General features: G+C 40.5%; 1 protein-coding gene across 2 annotated transcripts in view; it reads right to left on the minus strand.

Annotated features, from left to right (window-relative positions):
* Positions 1-21,021, minus strand: part of LOC135111515 (uncharacterized) — a 716,663-nt gene that overhangs the window by 264,535 nt on the left and 431,107 nt on the right. For both annotated transcript variants that reach the window (XM_064024883.1, XM_064024882.1), the window contains exon 58: positions 2,069-2,219. In XM_064024883.1, the coding sequence (XP_063880953.1) occupies positions 2,069-2,219 (151 nt within the window). The remainder of the gene's footprint in view (positions 1-2,068; positions 2,220-21,021) is intronic.

Below are 21,021 nucleotides of genomic sequence, written 5' to 3' on the forward strand. Positions count from 1 at the left end.
TCAAGACACTATTTGATTATTCTATTTGCCATAGCTCTCAGAGCTGGCATTTAAGTGGGCCTTTTTTTTTGTATTAAAATCTTTGTTATCCTTGGCCAGTGGCCCTCTTACATTAGAAAATAAATAAATAAATAAATAAATAAATAAATGATATTTAATTATGTATCCATATCTTTTGGTGATCTTGATTTTTTTTTCTTAACACTGGCAGCATTAACTACATCACAACATCCCCCAGGGTTGTCTTTGTCAACAACACCATGCACCTCACCACAGTTTCTTCCACTCTTATAACTCTGTTAAAACCAAAGATAATTTCAGTCAATGGTTATTTTCTCTTCTTACTTCATTTGGATAACTCAAGGTAACAGAAGGTATGATGTTCTACCAAGGAACAGTTTATTAGATACTTATCAGATGTCTATTGGAGTGTCCAATTTCTCCCCCATATTGCAGAGAACAGATGTCAATCCAAATTTCCCTGTATATCTTGGTTGACAATCTGGAATATCCAACACTTATCCAGTGGCACAAAAGTGTCTGAGATATTCAGTTCCAACTTAGGTGGGATTTAGTGTAATGACATTTGCTTCCTCATCTTAATTTCCATGTTTATGCCTCCTTCTCTGTCTGTTACACAGATCCCCCCCCCCCCCCTCTCTCTCTCTCTCTCTCTCTCTCTCTCTCTCTCTCTCTCTCTCTCTCTCTCTCTCTCTCTCTCTCCTTAATAGATATGCTCCTACTCTATGTACATTTCTGTGTGTCCTAATGTATAACAGAAAATCATGGTAGCTTGCTAATTTACTTTTAGAAGTGATGACATGGATGGTTATATGTGATGACTTGTACCAAGTAAAATTCTTATGTGTACAAGTTTATCCACATGGCTGCTTGGAATCTCCACTCAGATGTTGAAAGCATTATGAAAATAAGTAGAAAGCTTTTCCTGGGGAATACTAATATTTTCCCAAGGTATTTTTCTTGAGTATATTCTATGGGAGTCTGAATAGCTCAAGAATCCTTATGGGAATTCCAATTGACTTTAATCACAGTGAATTTGGATATGGGAAATACTACAGGTTAACTATCACTAAACCAGCATCATTGGAACCTCTAGGGTGCCAAATTACAGTGAGGCTAAGTTAGAATACACTTAATCCAACCATCAACCACCTCATCTTACCTTTAAGATACCCTGTAAATTAGTAAAAATGTTAATTAACAAGTGGGGCTATATCAATATCGCTTTTCCACTGAAACTGATACTGATATTTCATTTATGGCTGATCCTGTTAACAAAGAAACTGAGCAATTTTTCTTTTTGTCTCTTTATGCCTAAAACTGTTGAATAAACAGTGCTGTAAATTCATACAAGGTTCCCACAGACACAATATTGTAAGTTTTTTTTTCTCTCTTTTTTTTTTTGCAAGTTCAACCTTAGCTTTTATGGATAATGTGCAGTGTTTGTGTTTTACACAATGAGAAACATTTCCTTTATTCACTAGAGCCATGGCTGGAGCTAAAACTGAGCAGCTTTAATAATATAATAGATTGGAATGACTTCCTTGTGTTTGGCAGTAATGTCAGTTGATTATGTAGCAATTATTCATACAGTATCACCAACAAACAGAAGCAGCAGCAGGTCGGTGCAATGAACTGGGAAATTTGAAATTGTGCCAGCTAAAATTAGTGCCAGATTAGTGATGGAACTGGATTAGTGACTGCCAGATTAATAATGGCCAACCTCTACCATAATCCAAAGGCTATTGATATATAACAACTTTTATTTATTTATTTTTTTTTTTTTTTATGAAATGATAATATTTAGCAAACAATTTATTAACTATTCTTCAAGTAAATATCAATTCTTCTCATTACACTTTATAATTGGATGGGTGTACTGCAGTCAGCTACATCGCAACCTTCCCAAAAAGTTTGTATAAAAGGCAGCTAATACCTATGATTTCCTACCATTCTTAAATCTCACTGAAAATTCAGAAATAACATGAAAATGATGCACTCATACTTTTATTTTATCTCTTTATGCAAAATTGTAATGCTTCCTTACTGTAATCTGAAGAGTTTTCTGCAAAAGATCAACACCAGTGATAAGATGTGCTCTATAAGGATGACCAGAGTAATTGGTGTACATGAAGTCTTGCTGCAATGCACACTTAATTCTGTTCACCTCTAAGCTCCCATTGGTCTTCAAGGTGAGACTGAAAATAAATAAATAAATAAATATATATATAAATAAATAAAAAAATAAATAAGCAATAAATAAGTAAATAAAACAAGAGCAGAAACTCTTAAGCACATAGTCTTCAACAATTTTCATTTCAGAAAACATACATACACTATATATAAAAATGTGAAATTATCATTGTCAGAAACTATACAGTAATTCCTCAACTACTGTAGGTTCACTTATCATGCTCTCAGTACATTGTGGATTTTCTGGCTAATATATGTAAATTTATGTAACAGACTCCTCAGTATACCACAGGCTTCTGTAGTTGATCTATATATATATATATATATATATATATATATATATATATATATATATATATATATATATATATATATATATATATATATATATATATATATATATATATATATATATATATATATATATATATATATATATATATATATATATGATAAGAGGAGGCAGTAGACACCTGCCGAAACGATAATTACTCCCAGTGAGGTCTAAAGCACTGATAAGGGGGTGCTGTGAACTTATCATTAAACCCAGCTGTGACCTCACTGAATGTTTCCCTTTGTGTCTCACAACACAAGGGGGCAGTCACCGCCTGCCCTCTAAAGACAACTCTCTTCCTCCACACAAAACTACAAGCACCTAATAACACACACACCCTTCACTCAAAAATTTTAAAATCATCATGGCGACTCCTACACCAGCCTCGGAGTCCCCATCTGGGGAGGGGACCATAAATGTCCCCAGGTCGGACTGCCTTTCTGTCGACGACCCTAAGTGTCTTGACACCCCCCTCAACTTCTTTTCCTCACTGAAACTCAGGTGTCTGAGGCAACTGACAGTAGCCCCTTTGCTGTTCCCTCCTACTTTCTCTATCCTCATTTTCGATCCAAAGCTGGATGCTGCGTTTATGTGCGCAATGACTTAACCTGCTCTCGTGCCCACGCTCTTGAATCTTCCGAGTTTTCCACCATCTGGCTACGACTACAGAGACACTCTCACACTAAATTTATCTGTGCTGTATACCTCTCTCCTAACTCCTCTGACTATAAGAAATTCTTTGAGTACTTAACTTCCAAAGTGGAGCACATTCTGACCCTCTTCCCTTTTGCAGAGATCTCCATTCTTGGAGACTTCAATGTTCACCACCAGCTTTGGCTTTCCTCTCCCTTCGCTGACCATCCTGGTGAACTAGCCTACAACTCTGCTATCCTCCGTGACCTAGAGCAATTGGTGCAACACCCTACTCGTATTCCTGACCATCTTGGAGATACGCCCAACATTCTTGACCTTTTCCTGACCTCTAATCTTTCTGCTTATGCTATCACCCTCTGTCACCCTTTCTTCTCCGTTGAGCTCTTCCGATCACAATCTCATATCTTTATCTTGTCCTATCACTCCAATCCCTCCTCAGGATCCCCCTAAGCGAAGGTGCCTCTGGCGTTTTGCCTCTGCTAGTTGGGGGGACCTGAGGAGGTATTTTGCTGATTTTCTTTGGAATGACTACTGCTTCCATGTCAGAGACCCATCTTTGTGTGCTGAGCGCATAACAGAGGTGATAGTGTCTGGCATGGAGGCATACGTTCCTCACTCTTTTTCTCGTCCTAAACCTTCTAAACCTTGGTTTAACACAGCTTGTTCTCGTGCTATACATGATAGAGAGGTGGCCCACAAAAGGTACTTAAGCATTCCATCACCAGAATCTCATGCACTTTATATTTCTGCCCAGAACCATGCCAACTTTGTTCTTCAACTAGCCAAAAACTACTTCATTAACAGAAAATGTCAAAACCTTTCAAGATCTAACTCCCCTCGTGATTTCTGGCATCTAGCCAAAAATATCTCCAATAACTTTGCTTCTTCTTCTTTCCCTCCTCTACTTCAACCAGATGGCACCACTGCCATCACATCTATTTCTAAAGCTGAACTCTTTGCTCAAACCTTTGCTAAAAATTCTACCTTGGACGATTCTGGGCTTGTTCCTCCCTCTCCTCCACCCTCTGACTACTTCATGCCACCTATTAAAATTCTTTGCAATGATGTTTTCCATGCCCTCGCTGGCCTAAACCGTCAGAAGGCTTATGGACCTGATGGGGTCCCTCCTATTGTTCTCCGAAACTGTGCCTCCGTGCTTGCACCTTGCCTAGTCAAGCTCTTTCAGCTCTGTCTGTCAACATCTACCTTTCCTTCTTGCTGGAAGTTTGCCTACATTCAACCTGTTCCTAAAAAGGGTGACCGTTCTAATCCCTCAAACTACTGTCCTATTGCTTTAATTTCCTGCCTATCTAAAGTTTTTGAATCTATCCTCAACAGGAAGATTCTTAAACATCTATCACTTCACAATCTTCTATCTGATCGCCAGTATGGGTTCCGTCAAGGCCACTCTACTGGTGATCTTCTGGCTTTCCTTACTGAGTCTTGGTCATCCTCTTTTAGAGATTTTGGTGAAACTTTTGCTGTTGCCTTGGACATATCAAAAGCTTTTGACAGAGTCTGGCACAAAGCTTTGATTCCCAAACTACCCTCCTACAGTTTCTGTCCTTCTCTCTGTAACTTCATCTCAAGTTTCCTTTCAGACCGTTCTATTGCTGCTGTGGTAGACGGTCACTGTTCTTCTCCTAAATCTATTAACAGTGGTGTTCCTCAGGGTTCTGTCCTGTCACCCACTCTCTTCTTATTATTCATTAACCCTTTCCTTCCGGCGCTTAAATTATTTTCCCGTTTTGTATGACGGATAAAAATGGTAAACCTAGAAATTGTCAGAAAATTGTTTGAATACTAATAATTATTTTCTTTGTTATTCTGAATACAATGATATACTTTGTAGCTCAATGTGACCTCTCAAAGTTGAGTTTATGCCTTATAAAGGATTCCTCCTCCTCCCGCTGTGTGATCCGTCATCCAGAAACAGCCCGGAGAGCGATGACGCCGCACGCACACACTCTCTCTCTCTCTCTCTCTCTCTCATCTTGGAGGGGAAATTGTACACTTCCAATGAGAGAGAGAGAAAGAGAGAGAGAGAGAGAGAGAGAGAGAGAGAGAGAGAGAGAGAGAGAGAGAGAGAGAGAGAGAGAGAGAGAGAGAGAGAGAGAGAGAGATTTCATCCCTTTTCACATCAAGTTTCAGGCAAATAACATTCTCTCTCTCCCTCTCTGACAAATTACCCTCTACCATTTTATTATAAAATCGAAGATAATGAAAAAATTAACATGAAAGATTGATAGGTATCATCTCTCTGTTCTGATAAAACAGGTGGATCCTGTAAATCATTTCCCGAGTCCTCACTAATATCTTCGCTTTTTTCAGCTTCTTCTTCTAAATATTCACTGTCACTGTCTTCAAACTCAGAAGCACTGCTAAATACATATGTTGTGTCCTGCTCCATGGTGAGTTATGATCTGAGATCCTTGGCTCTTATCAGGATGTCTCTTCACACTTATCATGGTGCTTTCCACCCGGCGAGTGCTTTCCACCCGGCGGGTCGCTGGGGTTGCCAAGTGTTGCCCGGAGAAAGGGAAAATAGCTTAGTTACCGCTAAATTTCCAGAGCTAGTGACAACACTACATGTGAAAACATGCCAGACACTTCCACTCACACCATCTGACTCGAGAAACCGCGCTTGGACCTGAAAATTGAGGCGCGAAAATTCTTGATTACCGGTATGATCGCCGTCATTACGGACGCATTTTTGCAATCGTATATATACAATTGCCGGAAGAAAAGGGTTAATGATCTTCTAAACCAAACTTCTTGTCCTATCCACTCCTACGCTGATGATACCACCCTGCACTTTTCCACGTCTTTTCATAGACGTCCAACCCTTCAGGAGGTAAACATATCACGCAGGGAAGCCACAGAACGTCTGACTTCTGATCTTTCTAAAATTTCTGATTGGGGCAGAGCAAACTTGGTATTGTTCAATGCCTCAAAAACTCAATTCCTCCATCTATCAACTCGACACAACCTTCCAGACAACTATCCCCTCTTCTTCAATGACACTCAACTGTCCCCCTCTTCTACACTGAACATCCTCGGTCTGTCCTTTACTTATAATCTGAACTGGAAACTTCACATCTCATCTCTAGCTAAAACAGCTTCTATGAAGTTAGGTGTTCTGAGACATCTCCGCCAGTTTTTCTCACCTCCCCAGCTGCTAACTCTGTACAAGGGCCTTATCCGTCCATGTATGGAGTATGCTTCACATGTCTGGGGGGGTTCCACTCATACTGCTCTTCTAGACAGGATGGAATCAAAAGCTTTTCGTCTCATCAACTCTTCTCCTCTAACTGACTGTCTTCAGCCTCTCTCTCACCGCCGCAATGTTGCATATCTAGCTGTCTTCTACCGCTATTTTCATGCTAACTGCTCTTCTGATCTTGCTAACTGCATGCCTCCCCTCCTTCTGCGGCCTCGCTGCACAAAACTTTCTTCTTTCTCTCACCCCTATTCTGTCCACCTTTCTAACGCAAGAGTTAACCAGTATTCTCAATCATTCATCCCTTTCTCTGGTAAACTCTGGAACTCCCTGCCTGCTTCTGTATTTCCACCTTCCTATGACTTGAATTCCTTCAAGAGGGAGGTTTCAAGACACTTATCCACCAATTTTTTACCACTGCTTTGACCCTTTTATGGGGCTGGCATTTCAGTGGGCATTTTTTTTATTAGATTTTTGTTGCCCTTGGGTAGTGTCCTTCCTACATAAAAAAAAAAAAAATATATATATATATATATATATATATATATATATATATATATATATATATATATATATATATATATATATATATATATATATATATATATATATAATTATTATTATTATTATCATTATTATTATTATCATTTATGTGGTAAAATAAGCATTTTCTACCCTAAAAATTAATAAATTAATAAATTTTTAAAAATACAGTACAGCACTGTACTGTATAACACATCAATTAAGATATATTAAAATGAAAATACATAATGTACCATAGATGAGCAAACAAAGAATCACACATACTGTCCTCATCATCATCAATCAAATTGTAATATCTTCACAGGTGAGTGTACTGATTTCATTATTTTTTTTTGTACATAAAGATGCATCTAAAAGTTGGTTTGAGTTTAAAAAGTGTTTAAGAGTGTAGAAAAGGTTTATAAGTGAGAAGATGGTGTGCTCTGTGATGTGATGACATGACAACAAAAAAATGGCTGCCTAACTATACTTATATCAGTTTTATACTTGCTCATTTACCACAGATGACTACAATACTGTCTGCATACATGCAATGACATGCACTAGTAAGTAAAGTACTGAGTCTTGAATATACAAAAGAATGAAAATGAAGGAATTGGGATGGGTAATTAATGATATTAATAATGGATCTTCAAGAACCTTATCACTGAGGATAGCAAGTACTCTGTAATACAAAACAGCAAGTGGATAAGCGTCACCCACATGTTCACTTCAACAAAGTTCGGTAGAATATTACTGTTTGCATGGCAATGTCAATGGTTTGTTTACGGTATCCCAGGAGGTGCTGTCAGGCCCTGTGCTGTCAGGCCTCCCTGAGACCAGTGTCTGCTGCCAGCAGCTAGGGCCAGTGGGCAGCTCAGACCACTATGCTGTATTGACACAAGTGGAGCTGAGTGCAGCGAGGGAAGATGCTGTCCCGCGCACCATCTGGCTTTGGGAGAGAGCTGACTGGCCATCCATAAAGCACGACATGGCACACACTGACTGGAAGGTCCTTCTGGTGGGGATGCTGAGGCCAAGGCACACGCCCTCACCACCAAACTCCTCACTCTCCAACAGCTGCATGTTCCCAACTGAGTGTACCTCACCAGGTCAGGTGACCCAGCCTGGTTTGGCTACCGCTGCAGGGCTGCTGCTGAGGCCAAGTATGCTGCTTGGCTGAAGTACAAGCGTCATCCATCATCAAGAAATAAGGCACAACACCGGGAAGCCTGTAGATGTATGACAGCTACTTGTAGGTGGGCGGAGACAACAGAGAGAGGACCTGAAGTGCAAACTGTGTGGCCCAGGAGTTGGCAACAAGACCTGGTGGAGCCTGGTTAAGGAGCGACACGGGGCGAGCCATCAAGATGCTATCCCACCACTCACAAGGCCAGACGGGTCCACTGCCACGAGCAGCGTGGAAAAAGCTTCACTCCTGGCCCAGCTCTTCAGCACTAAGATGAAGGTAGAAGACCCAGAGCGACCTGCACCACGCCTGCCACAAGAAACCGAACACATGGTTATCATTGCATTGGTGGAAGCGGGGCAGGTTGAGCAGCTCCTCAGCACGGTGGACGTGAGTAAAGCCATCGGCCCAGACAGCGTTAGTCCACGGCTCCTCAAGTACTGTGCCAAGGAGCTATCGGGTTCCCTCTCTTCAGTCTTCACGTCTTGCCTGAGGGAGTGCAAGTGGCCCTCAATATGGATGGAGGCACACGTGGTACCGGTCCACAAAAGAAACTCGAGGTCTGAGCCCACCAATTACAGACCAATCTCCTTGCTCTCTGTGGTGGGCAAGGTTCTCGAGCATGTGGTAGCTGCAGCCATCTGCCGGCACGTGAGTGAGAACCACCTCCTCTCAGACCAGCAGTCTGGCTTCAGGCCCAGCCAGTCAACTGCTGATCTCCTCCTCCTCCTATCCAAGGACTGGCAAGACGCCTTGGATGAAGGCCTCGACACCCTTGTGGTGGCCGTGGACATTGCTGGAGCCTTTGATAGGGTCTGGCATGCGGGGCTCATTGAGAAGCTTCGCGCCAAGGGTGTCCAAGGGGACCTTCTGGTACTGCTTGGTGACTATCTCCAGGGGAAGACCCTTCGGGTGGTGGTCAACAGGCAGTCATCTGGGCTTTCACCAGTAGAAGTCTCGGTTCCACAGGGTTCAGTGCTGGGCCCAATCCTGTGGAACATTTACATTGATGACCTCCTCTGGCAGCTACCAACAGTGGCAGTGTATGCTGACAACTGCACACTCTCCCGCTCTTACTGCTGCCTTGACAGCCAGTGGGCCATTAGTGAGTTGAACAGGCAGCTCAGATTGGTGGAGCAGTGGGAAAAAGTGTGGCAGGTCAGCTTTGCTCCAGAGAAGACGCAGGCCATGGTCATCTCACGGTCCCCAGGTGCCTCTCAAGCAATCACAGGACAGCTGTACTTTGGGGGCAAGAGCCTGCCACTTCAAAACCATGTCAAGGTCTTGGGATTGTCTGTGGACCTTGGCCTGCACTTTGACCACCACATCACTGCCGTCGCCAATCAAGCCTCATTGAGAGTCTCTGCCCTGCGTAGGGTGGCACCAAGCCTCAACTCATGGGGCATCCTCACCCTGTACAAGGCATAAACATGTCCAGCCTTGAGTACGGTACCCTGTCCTGGATGTCTGGCACTGCCACCCACATGCAGAATCGATGCAGTCCAGCAGCGTGCTCTGCAACTGGTGGCGACCGAGGATGACCAGCAACTATCTTCACCTGTGACATCCCTGGAGCACCGCAGGGAGGTGTCGGCACCGGTGGTGTGCCACAAGGCCCAGGTGCAGGGGCGTCCCCCACCTCACCCCACTGAGGCTTCCCCCGCGAGCTGTGCAGAGGCACACAAGGACTTCCCTCTGCAGCAACAAGATGGTGGAGATACCTCGTTCACACTCCAGGCAGCAGCAGCGCACATTCACAGCCAGGACATCACGGCTGTGGAACATGTTCACAGCAGCCACACCCCTGGTACTGAACATATCCACACACCAAGTGAAGCTGGCTGCCCACAGGTGGCGGGAAACCCTCCCATCTTCACTAGTGCTCCACACATAGACACTCGTAGACACAATTTCTTGGGCTTATTGTGCTTTTTTTGAGTGTGAACTCAACTTTACTTTACTTTATACCTTATGTAATTATTGTATACGATGTTTTTTTTTAAATAGTTTTACATTCGACGTAAAACTTTAAACCTTATTGTGGATGTGTTTAAATAAAAAAAAAAAGAAAAAGAGAGAGAGAGAGAGAGAGAGAGAGAGAGAGAGAGAGAGAGAGAGAGAGAGAGAGAGAGAGAGAGAGAGAGAGAGAGAGAGAGAGAGAGAGAGAGAGAGAGAGAGAGAGAGAGAGAGGAACAAAGGAAGAAAAATCATTGTAACAGACAATAGTAGGATTACAATGTCTCAGAGAGAGAGAGAGAGAGAGAGAGAGAGAGAGAGAGAGAGAGAGAGAGAGAGAGAGAGAGAGAGAGAGAGAGAGAGAGAGAGAGAGAGAGAGAGAGAGAGGAACAAAGGAAGAAAAATCATTGTAACAGACAATAGTAGGATTACAATGTCTCAGAGAGAGAGAGAGAGAGAGAGAGAGAGAGAGAGAGAGAGAGAGAGAGAGAGAGAGAGAGAGAGAGAGAGAGAGAGAGAGAGAGAGAGAGAGAGAGAGAGAGAGAGAGAGAGAGAGAGAGAGAGAGAGAGAGAATCATTGTAACAAACAATAGTAGGATTATGATGACTCAGAGAGAGAGAGAGAGAGAGAGAGAGAGAGAGAGAGAGAGAGAGAGAGAGAGAGAGAGAGAGAGAGAGAGAGAGAGAGAGAGAGAGAGAGAGAGAGAGAGAGAGAGAGAGAGAGAGAGAGAGAGAGAGAGAGAGAGAGAGAGAGAGAATCATTGTAACAAACAATAGTAGGATTATGATGACTCAGAGAGAGAGAGAGAGAGAGAGAGAGAGAGAGAGAGAGAGAGAGAGAGAGAGAGAGAGAGAGAGAGAGAGAGAGAGAGAGAGAGAGAGAGAGAATCATTGTAACAAACAATAGTAGGATTATGATGACTCAGAGAGAGAGAGAGAGAGAATCATTGTAACAAACAATAGTAGGATTATGATGACTCAGAGAGAGAGAGAGAGAGAGAGAGAGAGAGAGAGAGAGAGAGAGAGGTGGGTGGGAGGAGGCACGCAGCAGCCAATCAGAAGTTAGCCACTCATGGCATCACAACAGTGGGTGGGGAAGGGCCGAGGGGGCTAGCTAGCTATCCTCCGCGAAATAAAAACCTTGCAGCTTTTGACTAATATACAGTGTAGCGTGCAGATGGAAGCTTTTCTGCATACATGACTGGGTGCACTTACTGGGTGCATGATTGCTTAGTGCTTACAATGGACTCTACAGACACAGCTCCTGACTTTGTAGAAGATCCTGGTGAAGATTTGGCAGATGTGATAGGTGACGAAGCTGGTCTTGTCATGAAATTTGAAAGTGACAAGGAAGTGGACAACAATATAGATTATGAAGAGTAGTTCCTACAGAGAAACAGCAAAACTTTAGTAACTATACCTTCAATTTTCTGATTAGTATGGTGCACAATATTGAAAATCATATCAGATGTTATGAACAAGTCCCATGCCATTTCCTCTGAATTCATTAACCTCACATCTCCAATCAAACAGTCTGCAACACTGGATATGTTCACAATTGGTCTACCTTCCATACTACTGGCCCATGTTATGGATTTCTCTATATCTGAGATTTTATATTCCTATAGTTCACCTGGTAATACATAATTATCATGTTTACTTTCATCCAAACAACTGATCAATGAATTAACTAACCTGTTTCTTACTTATGTTTTGTTGCTTTCTGTACGAGCTTCTCTTCAGAATTATTATGAAGATTGGCTTCTACTGAGAAATAGCAAAACATTAGTAAGAAACAGGTTAGTTAATTCACTGACCAGTTGTTTAGTGACATGATGTCAATAAATTGAGAAGAGATGGCATGGGGCTTGTTCATAATATCTGATATGATTTCCAATATTTCCAATACTAATCAGAAATTTGAGGGTATAACTGCAGAAATTTCTCAGAGGGCTTCAAATAATGATAAACTCCAATCACACACCAGGGTAACAGATTGCATTGATTTTTTTTTTTTTTTTGGGGGGGTGTGGTTGCTGTATACACATGGTTTATTAGGCCTGTTTTAAAACAAACACAAAACACTTTTCAGGGAAGAGTATTTGGTGCATAATGTCTGTGAAGAGATTTGGATATCTGCATGCAAACCTAAATTTTCACTGCTGATACCAGACATCAGAGATGACTACATGACCAGGTTGCTGCAGTCAGGAATCTTTTTAAAAATTTAAATAACTACATCTGTTCAGTGTAGGAGCCAGGTGACTTCTTGACCATTGATGAATTGATGAAGCTTTAATTAAACAGGATTCAGGCAGTATAATAAAAGCAAACCTAAATGATATGGCCTGTTGTGTAAATTTGTGAACACAGTAAGAATTCCATTCACCTTCAGGACGATAATAGTTCTTGTAAGTCAGATACAAGAATTTGTAGGAGGAGGAGGCAGTAGACGCTTGCCGAAACGATAATTACTCCCAGTGAGGTCTAAAGCACTGTTCAGGGAGTGCTGTGAACTTATCATCAAACCCAGCTGTGACCTCATTGAACATTTCCCTTTGTGTCTCACAACACAAGGGGGCAGTCACAGCCTGCCCTCTAAAGATAACTCTCTTCCTCCACACAAAACTACAAGCACCTAATAACACACACACCCTTCACTCAAAAATTTAAAAATCATCATGGCGACTCCTACACCAGCTTCAGAGTCCCCATCTGGGGAGGGGACCATAAATGTCCCCAGGTCAGAGGTCAGACTGCCTTTCTGTCGACGACCCTAAGTGTCTTGACACCCTCCTCAACTTTTTCTTCATTAACTTCTGCAACATTCGCAGTCTAAGATCTAATTTTCAATCTGTAGAACACTACCTCTCCTCTTCTAAACCACATCTTTAAAATTTACCCACAAATATTGGAGGCTAAAAATGAACTTGCAAAGCCTCTGTCCATATTATTAAATAAATCATTCAACAGTCTGGTCCCAGACAAATGGAAATTAGCTAATGTTACACCTATCATTAAAAAGGTGATAAATCTCAACATCATAATTACCATCCCATAAGCTTCATATCTGTAGTAAGTAAACTTATGGAATCAATAATAAGGGATAAAACAGTAGAATTCCTAGAAATCATAAAGGACACTCAACATGAATTTAGAAATACGAGTAAACCTTCATGTTTAACAAACTTACAGGACTTTTTTCACATGTATGATATGGATGATAACACCATGACAATAGATATAGTTTAATTTTCAAAAGTATTTAATAAGGTTCCTCATAAGAAGGAGGCAGTAGGCACCTACCGAAACATAATTACTTCCAGTGCGGTCTAAAGCACTAGATCAGTGAGTGCTGTGAACTGATCATTGAACTCAGCTGACCTCACTTAAAGTTTCCCTTTGTGTCTCACAATACAAGGGGGCAGCCACAGCCTGCCCTCTAAAGACAACTCTCTTCCTTCACACAAAATTACAAGCACCTAATTACACACACACCCTTCACTCAAAATTAAAAATTATCATGGTAACTTGTACACCAACCTCTGAAATCTCATCTGGGGAAGGGACCACAAATGTCCCCAGGTCAGACTGCTCTTCTGGTATCAACCCTAAGTGTCTTAACAACCCCCCCCCTCAACTTTTTCTTCATTAACTTCTGCAACATTTGCAGTCTTGGATCAAATTTTCAATCCATAGAACACCAACTCTTCTCTACTAAACTTCATCTTCTTTTCCTCACTGAAACACAGATGTCTGAGGCAACTGACAGTAGCCCCTTTTCTGTTCCCTCCTACTTTCTCTATCATCATTTTCAATCCAAAACTGGATGTTGCGTTTATGTGCGCAATGACTTAACCTGCTCTTGTGCCCACACTCTAGAATCTTCTGAGTTCTCCACCATCTGGCTATGACTACAGAGTCACTCTCAAACTAAATTTATCTGTGCTGTATACCTCTCACCTAATACCTCTGACTATAAGAAATTCTTATTTCTTATAGTCTTAACTTCCAAAGTGGAGCACATTCTGCCTCTTCCTTTTTGTGGAGAACTCCATTCTTGGAGACTTCAATGTTCATCACCATCTTTGGCTTTCCTCCCCCTTCACTGACCATCCTGGTGAACTAACCTTCAACTTTGCTATCCTCCAAGACATAGAGCAATTGGTGTGACACCCTACTCGCATTCCTGACTGTCTTGGAGATACACCCAACATTTTTTACCTTTTCCTAACCTCTAATCCTCCTGTTTATGCTGTTACCCTCTCTTCTTCGTTGGGCTACTCTGATCAAAATCTCATATCTGTATCTTGTCCTATCGCTCCAATCCCTCCTCAAGATCCCCCTAAGCAGAGGTGCCTCTGACATTTTGCCTATGCTAGTTGGAGGGACCTGAAGAGGTATTTTGCTGATTTTCCTTGGAATGACTACTGTTTCCATGACAGAGATCCATCTCTTTGTGCCAAGCACATAACAGAGGTGATAGTGTCTGGCATGGAGGCATACATTCCTCACTCTTTTTCTCAACCTAAACCTTCCAAACCTTGGTTTAACACAGTCTGTTCTCACAGTATACAAGATAGAGAGGTGGCCCACAAAAGGTATTTCAGCCTTCCATCATCAGAATCTCATGCACTTTAAATTTCTGCCAGGAACCATGCCAAGTCCAACTAGCTCCAACTAGCCAAAAACTCCATTAACAGAAAGTCAAAATCTTTCAGGATCTAATTCCCCTCATGACTTCTGGCAACTAACCAAAAACATCTCCAATAACTTTGTTTCTTCTTCTTTCCCTCCTTTATTTCAACCAGATGGCACCACTGCTATCACATCTATCTCTAAAGCTGAACTCTTCGCTCAAACCTTTGCTAAAAACTCGAATGATTCAGGATTTGTTCCTCCCTCTCCTCCACCCTCTGACTACTTCATGCTACCTAATAAAATTCTTCACAATGATGTTTTCCATGCCCTCGCTGGCCTAAGCTCTCAGAAGGTTTGTGGGCCTAATGATGTCCCTCCTATTGTTCTCGAAACTGTGCATCCATGCTTGCACCCTGCCAAACCAAACTCTTTCAACTCTTTCTGTCAACATCTGCCTTTCCTTCTTGCTGGAAGTTTGCCTACATTCAGCCTGTTCTTAAAAAGGGTGACCATTCTAGTCCCTCAAACTACTATCCTATTGCTTTAATATCCTGCCATGTAAAGGTTATTAATCTATCCTCAACAGGAAGATTCTTAAACATATATCACTTCACAATCTCATATCTGATCACTAGTATGGGTTTCATCAAGACTGCTCTACTGCTGATCTTCTGGCTTTCCTTACTGAATCTTTGTCATCCTCTTTTAGAGATTTTGGTGGAGCTTTTGCTGTAACCTTAGACATATCAAAAGCTTTTGACAAGCAAATTTGGTATTTTTCAATGCCTCAAAAACTCAATTCTTCCATCTATCAACTTGACTTAACCTTCCAAACAGCTAACCCCTCTTCTTCAGTGACACTCAACTGTCCTCCTCTTCTACAATAAACATCTTCAATCTGTCCTTTTCTTATAATCTAATCTGGAAACTTCACATCTCATCTCTAACTAAAACAGCTTCTATGAAGTTAGGCGTTCTGAGACATCTCTGCCAGTTTTTCTCACCCCCCAACTGCTAACTCTGTACAAGGGCCTAATCTGTGTATGTATGGAGTATGCTTCACATGTATACGGGGTTCCACTCATACCACTCTTTTAGACAGGGTGGAATCAAAAGCTTTTCATCTCGACTCCTCTCCTCTAACGGATTGTCTTCAGCCTCTTTCTCATCGCTGCAATTTTGCATCTATAGCTATCTTCTACTGGTATTTTTCATGCTAACTGCTCTTCTGATCTTGCTAACTGCATGCTTCCCCTCCTCCTGCAGCCTCACTGCACACCACTGCTCTCACCCCTATTCTGTCCACCTCTCTAATGCAAGAGTTAACCAGTATTCTCAGTCATTCATCCCTTTCTCTGGTAAACTCTGGAACTCCCTGCCTGCTTCTGTATTTCCACCTTCCTATGACTTGAACTCCTTCAAGAGGAAGGTTTCATGACACTTATCCATCAATTTTTGACTAGTGCTTCGGACCCTATTCGAGGACCGGCAACTCAGTGGGCTTTTTTTTTTTTTACTGAATTTCTGTTGCCCTTGGCTGGTGTCCCCCCTACATAAATAAAAAATTAATAAATAAATAAAAAAAAGTGCCTCCTACATAAAGGTAAAGCCCAAGGCATATCAGGTGACTTTGCTTGTGTAGATAGAGGACTGGCTGACAGACCACAAACAGGGAGTAGTAATTAATGTTAATTCTTCAAATTGGATCAATAAAAGTAGTGGCGTTCTTCAAGGATCAGTCTTAGGACCGATCCTCTTCATAATATATATCAATAATTGATGAAGGGATCATAAGTAAACTGTCAAAATTTGCAGATGATACTAAAATTGCTAACAAGGCCGACTCACCAAACTGTCAAATTCTGCAAAAAGACATAGGCATTCTCTCATTGAATGGTCTGAAAAGTGGCTTATGAACTTTAATTTTGATAAATGCCATGCATTACATGCTGGAAATAGTAATATGCAGGATAATTATATAAAGGGTAACACCCTCATCAAAAGTGTGAATGCCAACAAAGATCTGATTGTTTTAGTGTCAACAGATCTTAAACCAAGTAAACATTGCACTGAAGTCGTTAAAACTGCCAATAAATTAATATACTTCATAGCATATCTTTCACCTTCCAATCAGAGAATATCATTTTGGGATTGTACAACTCACTCGTACGTCCTCATCTTGAATACAACGTACGGTTTGGTCACCCTACTACAAAAGGATATTGAGAAATTAGAAAAAATACAAGATAGAGTAACAAAAAGGATCCCAAGGCTTCGAAATAAACCCTACGAGAAACGCCTTGAAGAAATAAAACTATTCTCCCTATCCAAATGCAGACTAAAAGGGGATCTGATATTGCTTTACAAAATTTTTAGGAGTTTTGCAAATATGAGACGAACTCTTCCTAACACTCAGCCAGTCTAATGTTATAAGAAACAATGGCTCTAAAATAATAGATAAGTGATTTCAAACAAATGAAGCCAAATATTTCTTCTTCACTTGTGTCATAAATATCTGGAATTCATCATGAGTCATTAACTTAGGTACTGTTGATTCATTTAAAACCCATCTTCACAAGTATCTAGAAACTAATCCCTGGTTGTCATTGTTCATATCTGAATAACAAACACATTCATTCTGTACCATCTGCCATCTGATGGGGGTATATTTTACTAAGGAAGGGAAACAATTGTTATGTAACAAACACTAAAGATTAAAAGAGACCTTAGTGATGGTTTGTTCCTTGATGACTTAATAATGACCTCATCACAGTAATGGTAAAAGGAAGCAAGTCCTTGTACAGCAATTCATCCATCACTATAGTCATCTAGTTAAATGTTTCTCAGTGAATAAAATTTATAAAGAAGCACCTCATCAGATGACACAAATATTAAGATTGTATGTAGATTGTATGTAGAAGAAGACATCTCTCTTACTTTTCTCTCAAATTTCATGTTGTTTTTCTACACAACATGGTATCATTTCCCTTTTCTGGCCAGTTTCACCTGTAGGGATGGGGAGGAGCCTTCTACTGTTGCTATCCTGTCTCTCTCATTAATAGTTAGAGTAGAATAGTTATCCAAACAGCCTAGTAAGGAACTCAGTGTCTGTTGCTATTTGGACTTCCTTTGTATTCCTTTGTATCAAGTCTTGATGGTTACCCTCTTCTTCTATATCTATTGTTTTCCTTGACCCACTGTGTCACAATATTATTAATTGCTAATTTCAGAACTGTATCTTTCCATGAATCTTCTCTTGTATTCTACTCTTTTCAATGTATCTCTTTACAATTAAAATCTCCCATTACAATAATTACATTTTTCTTTAATTTTCTTATCAAGCCATTTTCTGTATCATTCAGCAATTGATCATGCTCTTGTCTATTCCAGGCCTTTGTCTAAGGTGGAACATACACCACTGTAATACTATCTTCCTCCTCTTCTATTTATTAGTTTTAAATTTATGTCTTCCACCATTCCTTCTGCCTTTTCCACGCTTTCCACCCTGATATTATTTTTTACAAGCATCATCATTCCTCCATCTTTTCCACATGTTTCTTGCCCACATTTTACAATTTTCCATTCCTAAACTTGGTGTCTCCGAGTCTCTTAGCTTTGTTTCCACAATTGCCATGATGTTTCATTTGTTTTTAAAAATTCATTGACTTCATCAATCACTAAAACTAAACAATCAACATTAGTATATGCCATCTTCCATGTCCCTCCCTCTGTTATTGCTACATTTCCAAACCCTTCACTCTTTGAGTGTACTACTTTCTCAACCTTAGGTCCAATACTCATGAAAAAATTTCCTTTTTCCTCTTGTGTTTTCTGTTCATTCTTTTTGCTTTTCTTCTCAATTCGCCAAGCTTTTTTTCCATTCTTCTTCATTAATTCCTCTTCTAATCCAAACTTGCTCATGATCATTACTCTTGGCTACCTCCCATGCATTTGCCAATGCTTCTTCCACTGCTGTTTGGGATTTTAATTTAATTTTCATTGGTCTACTCTTTCCTTGTTCATATTTTCCAATCCTGTACACCTCTATTAACTTTGTATCATCTTCATTCATGACACCCAGTACCAACTGAGCCATTCTTTTCTGCTTTGCTTCTCTTTATACCAATTTATCACACTTTCTCTCAGGCCAAAGACCACCATACTTTTCTTTTGTCTACAGTGTCTTTTACCAAATTTTGTTTTTTCTTTTATCACCTTTATAACCTTTGTCAAGCCTTCCTTGTTCTTCTAGTCCTTCACTACCTCTGTATAACTAACATTTTTTTTCTAGCTCCTCACACTTAAAGACCTTTCTACCATTTTCTTTACTTGTTCTTGGCTTTCCTTAATTTGCTTTTCACTGTTTATGTCTTGGACTTCTATCACTCTCATCCTTTTCTCTACCAGACTTAGTTGTATTTTTCTAATTTTCATTGCCTTTTCCATCTCCCATTTTTTCCTCCAACATCCTCATTTGGTTTTCCTTATCATTTATTTTCTTCAACACTCACTTTATTTTTTAATCCCTTCCTAAGCATATTCTTCTTCTGATTTAAACTTGTATTTTTCACTTCTAGTTTCACTTCGTTGTCCCTATGCAATATTGCAAGCTAGAGAGATTCATCTTATCCCCAATTTGCTTTCCTTTACTGATTAGCTTGGGGTTCCATGCCTTGAAGATCTTTATACAACTCCTCCTCCAGCTTTGGAAAAAACTGAGGAACATTCACAAAGCCTCCTGCTTTATCCATTTGTATACAATGCCATCAGAAGTTTGTAGTTGTACTACATTAAATTTTGTTTACACACTTTTCAACAGAAATACGTTTCAGTGTATTTTCTCAAAACAGATTCCTATTTAATTTTGTCTAACTTCCGCAAAAGTCATAATATAAAATTGCTGTTTATTTACAATTGCATTTTGCGTAAAATTTAAACATCACTGATTCAAGTGTTGTCTTATATGCCAAAATATGCGGTATTTTTCTTTTCCCCGTTTTTTACATTCTACGGTATCTTTACTTCAATACTACATTAAAGATGATAATGATAATGATAAACTATGATGATGATGATAATGATGATGATGATGATGATGATGGAGAATGATAATAGCAATGATGAAATGGAGAATAATGATGATGAAGTGGGATAACAATAATGACGGTGATAATGATGATAGGGAGGATAGCAGTGGCAATGATGATCAGGTAGGTGATAATGATGAAGATGATAATGATGATGATGATGAAGTGGGGATAACAATGATGATGATTGTGATAATGATGAAAGAGAGAATAGCGATGGCGATGATGATCAGTTAGGTGATAAAGAAGAAGAAGAAGAAGAAGATGATGATGATGATGATGATGATGATGATGATGATGATGATGATGGAGGCAGTAGGCACCTGCCAAAATGATGATTACTCCCAGTGAGGTCTAAAGCACTGGATCAGGGGGTGCTGTTGAACTTAAACCCAGCTGTGACCTCACTGAATGTTTCCCTTTCTGTCTCACAACACAAGGGGGCAGTCCTCTAAAGACAACTCTCTTCCTCCACACAAAATCACAAACACCTAATAACACACACACACACCCTTCACTCAAAATTTCAAAATTATTATGGCAACTCCTACACCAGCCTCAGAGTCCCCATCTGGGGAGGGGACCACAAATGCCCCCAGGTCGAACTGCCTTTCTGTCGACAACCCTAAGTGTCTTGACACTTTTCCTTCATTAACTTCTGCAACATTCATGGTCTAAGATCTAATTTTCAATCTGTAGAACACCACCTCTCCTCTTCTAAACCTCATCTTCTTTTCCTCACTGAAACTCAGGTGTCTGAGGCAACTAACAGTAGTCCCTTTTCTGTTCCCTCCTACTTTCTCTATCCTCATTTTCGATCCAAAGCTGGATGCTGAGTTTATGTGTGCAATGACTTAACCTGCTCTTGTGCCCATGCTCTTGAATCTTCTGAGTTTTCCACCATCTGGCTACGACTACAGAGTCACTCTCAAACTAAATTTATCTGTGCTGTATACCTCTCACCTAACTTCTCTTGACTATAAAAAATTCTTTGACTACTTAACTTTCAAAGTGGAGCACATTCTGACCCTCTTCCCTTTTGCAGAGATCTCCATTCTTGGAGACTTCAATGTTCACCACCAGCTTTGGCTTTCCTCTCCCTTCACTGACCATCCTGGTGAACTAGCCTAAAACTTTGCTATCTTCCACGATCTAGAGCAATTGGTGCAACACCCTACTCATATTCTCGACCGTCTTGGAGATA

Source organism: Scylla paramamosain, chromosome 22 (genome assembly GCF_035594125.1).
Source record: "Scylla paramamosain isolate STU-SP2022 chromosome 22, ASM3559412v1, whole genome shotgun sequence".
NCBI lineage: Eukaryota > Metazoa > Arthropoda > Malacostraca > Decapoda > Portunidae > Scylla > Scylla paramamosain.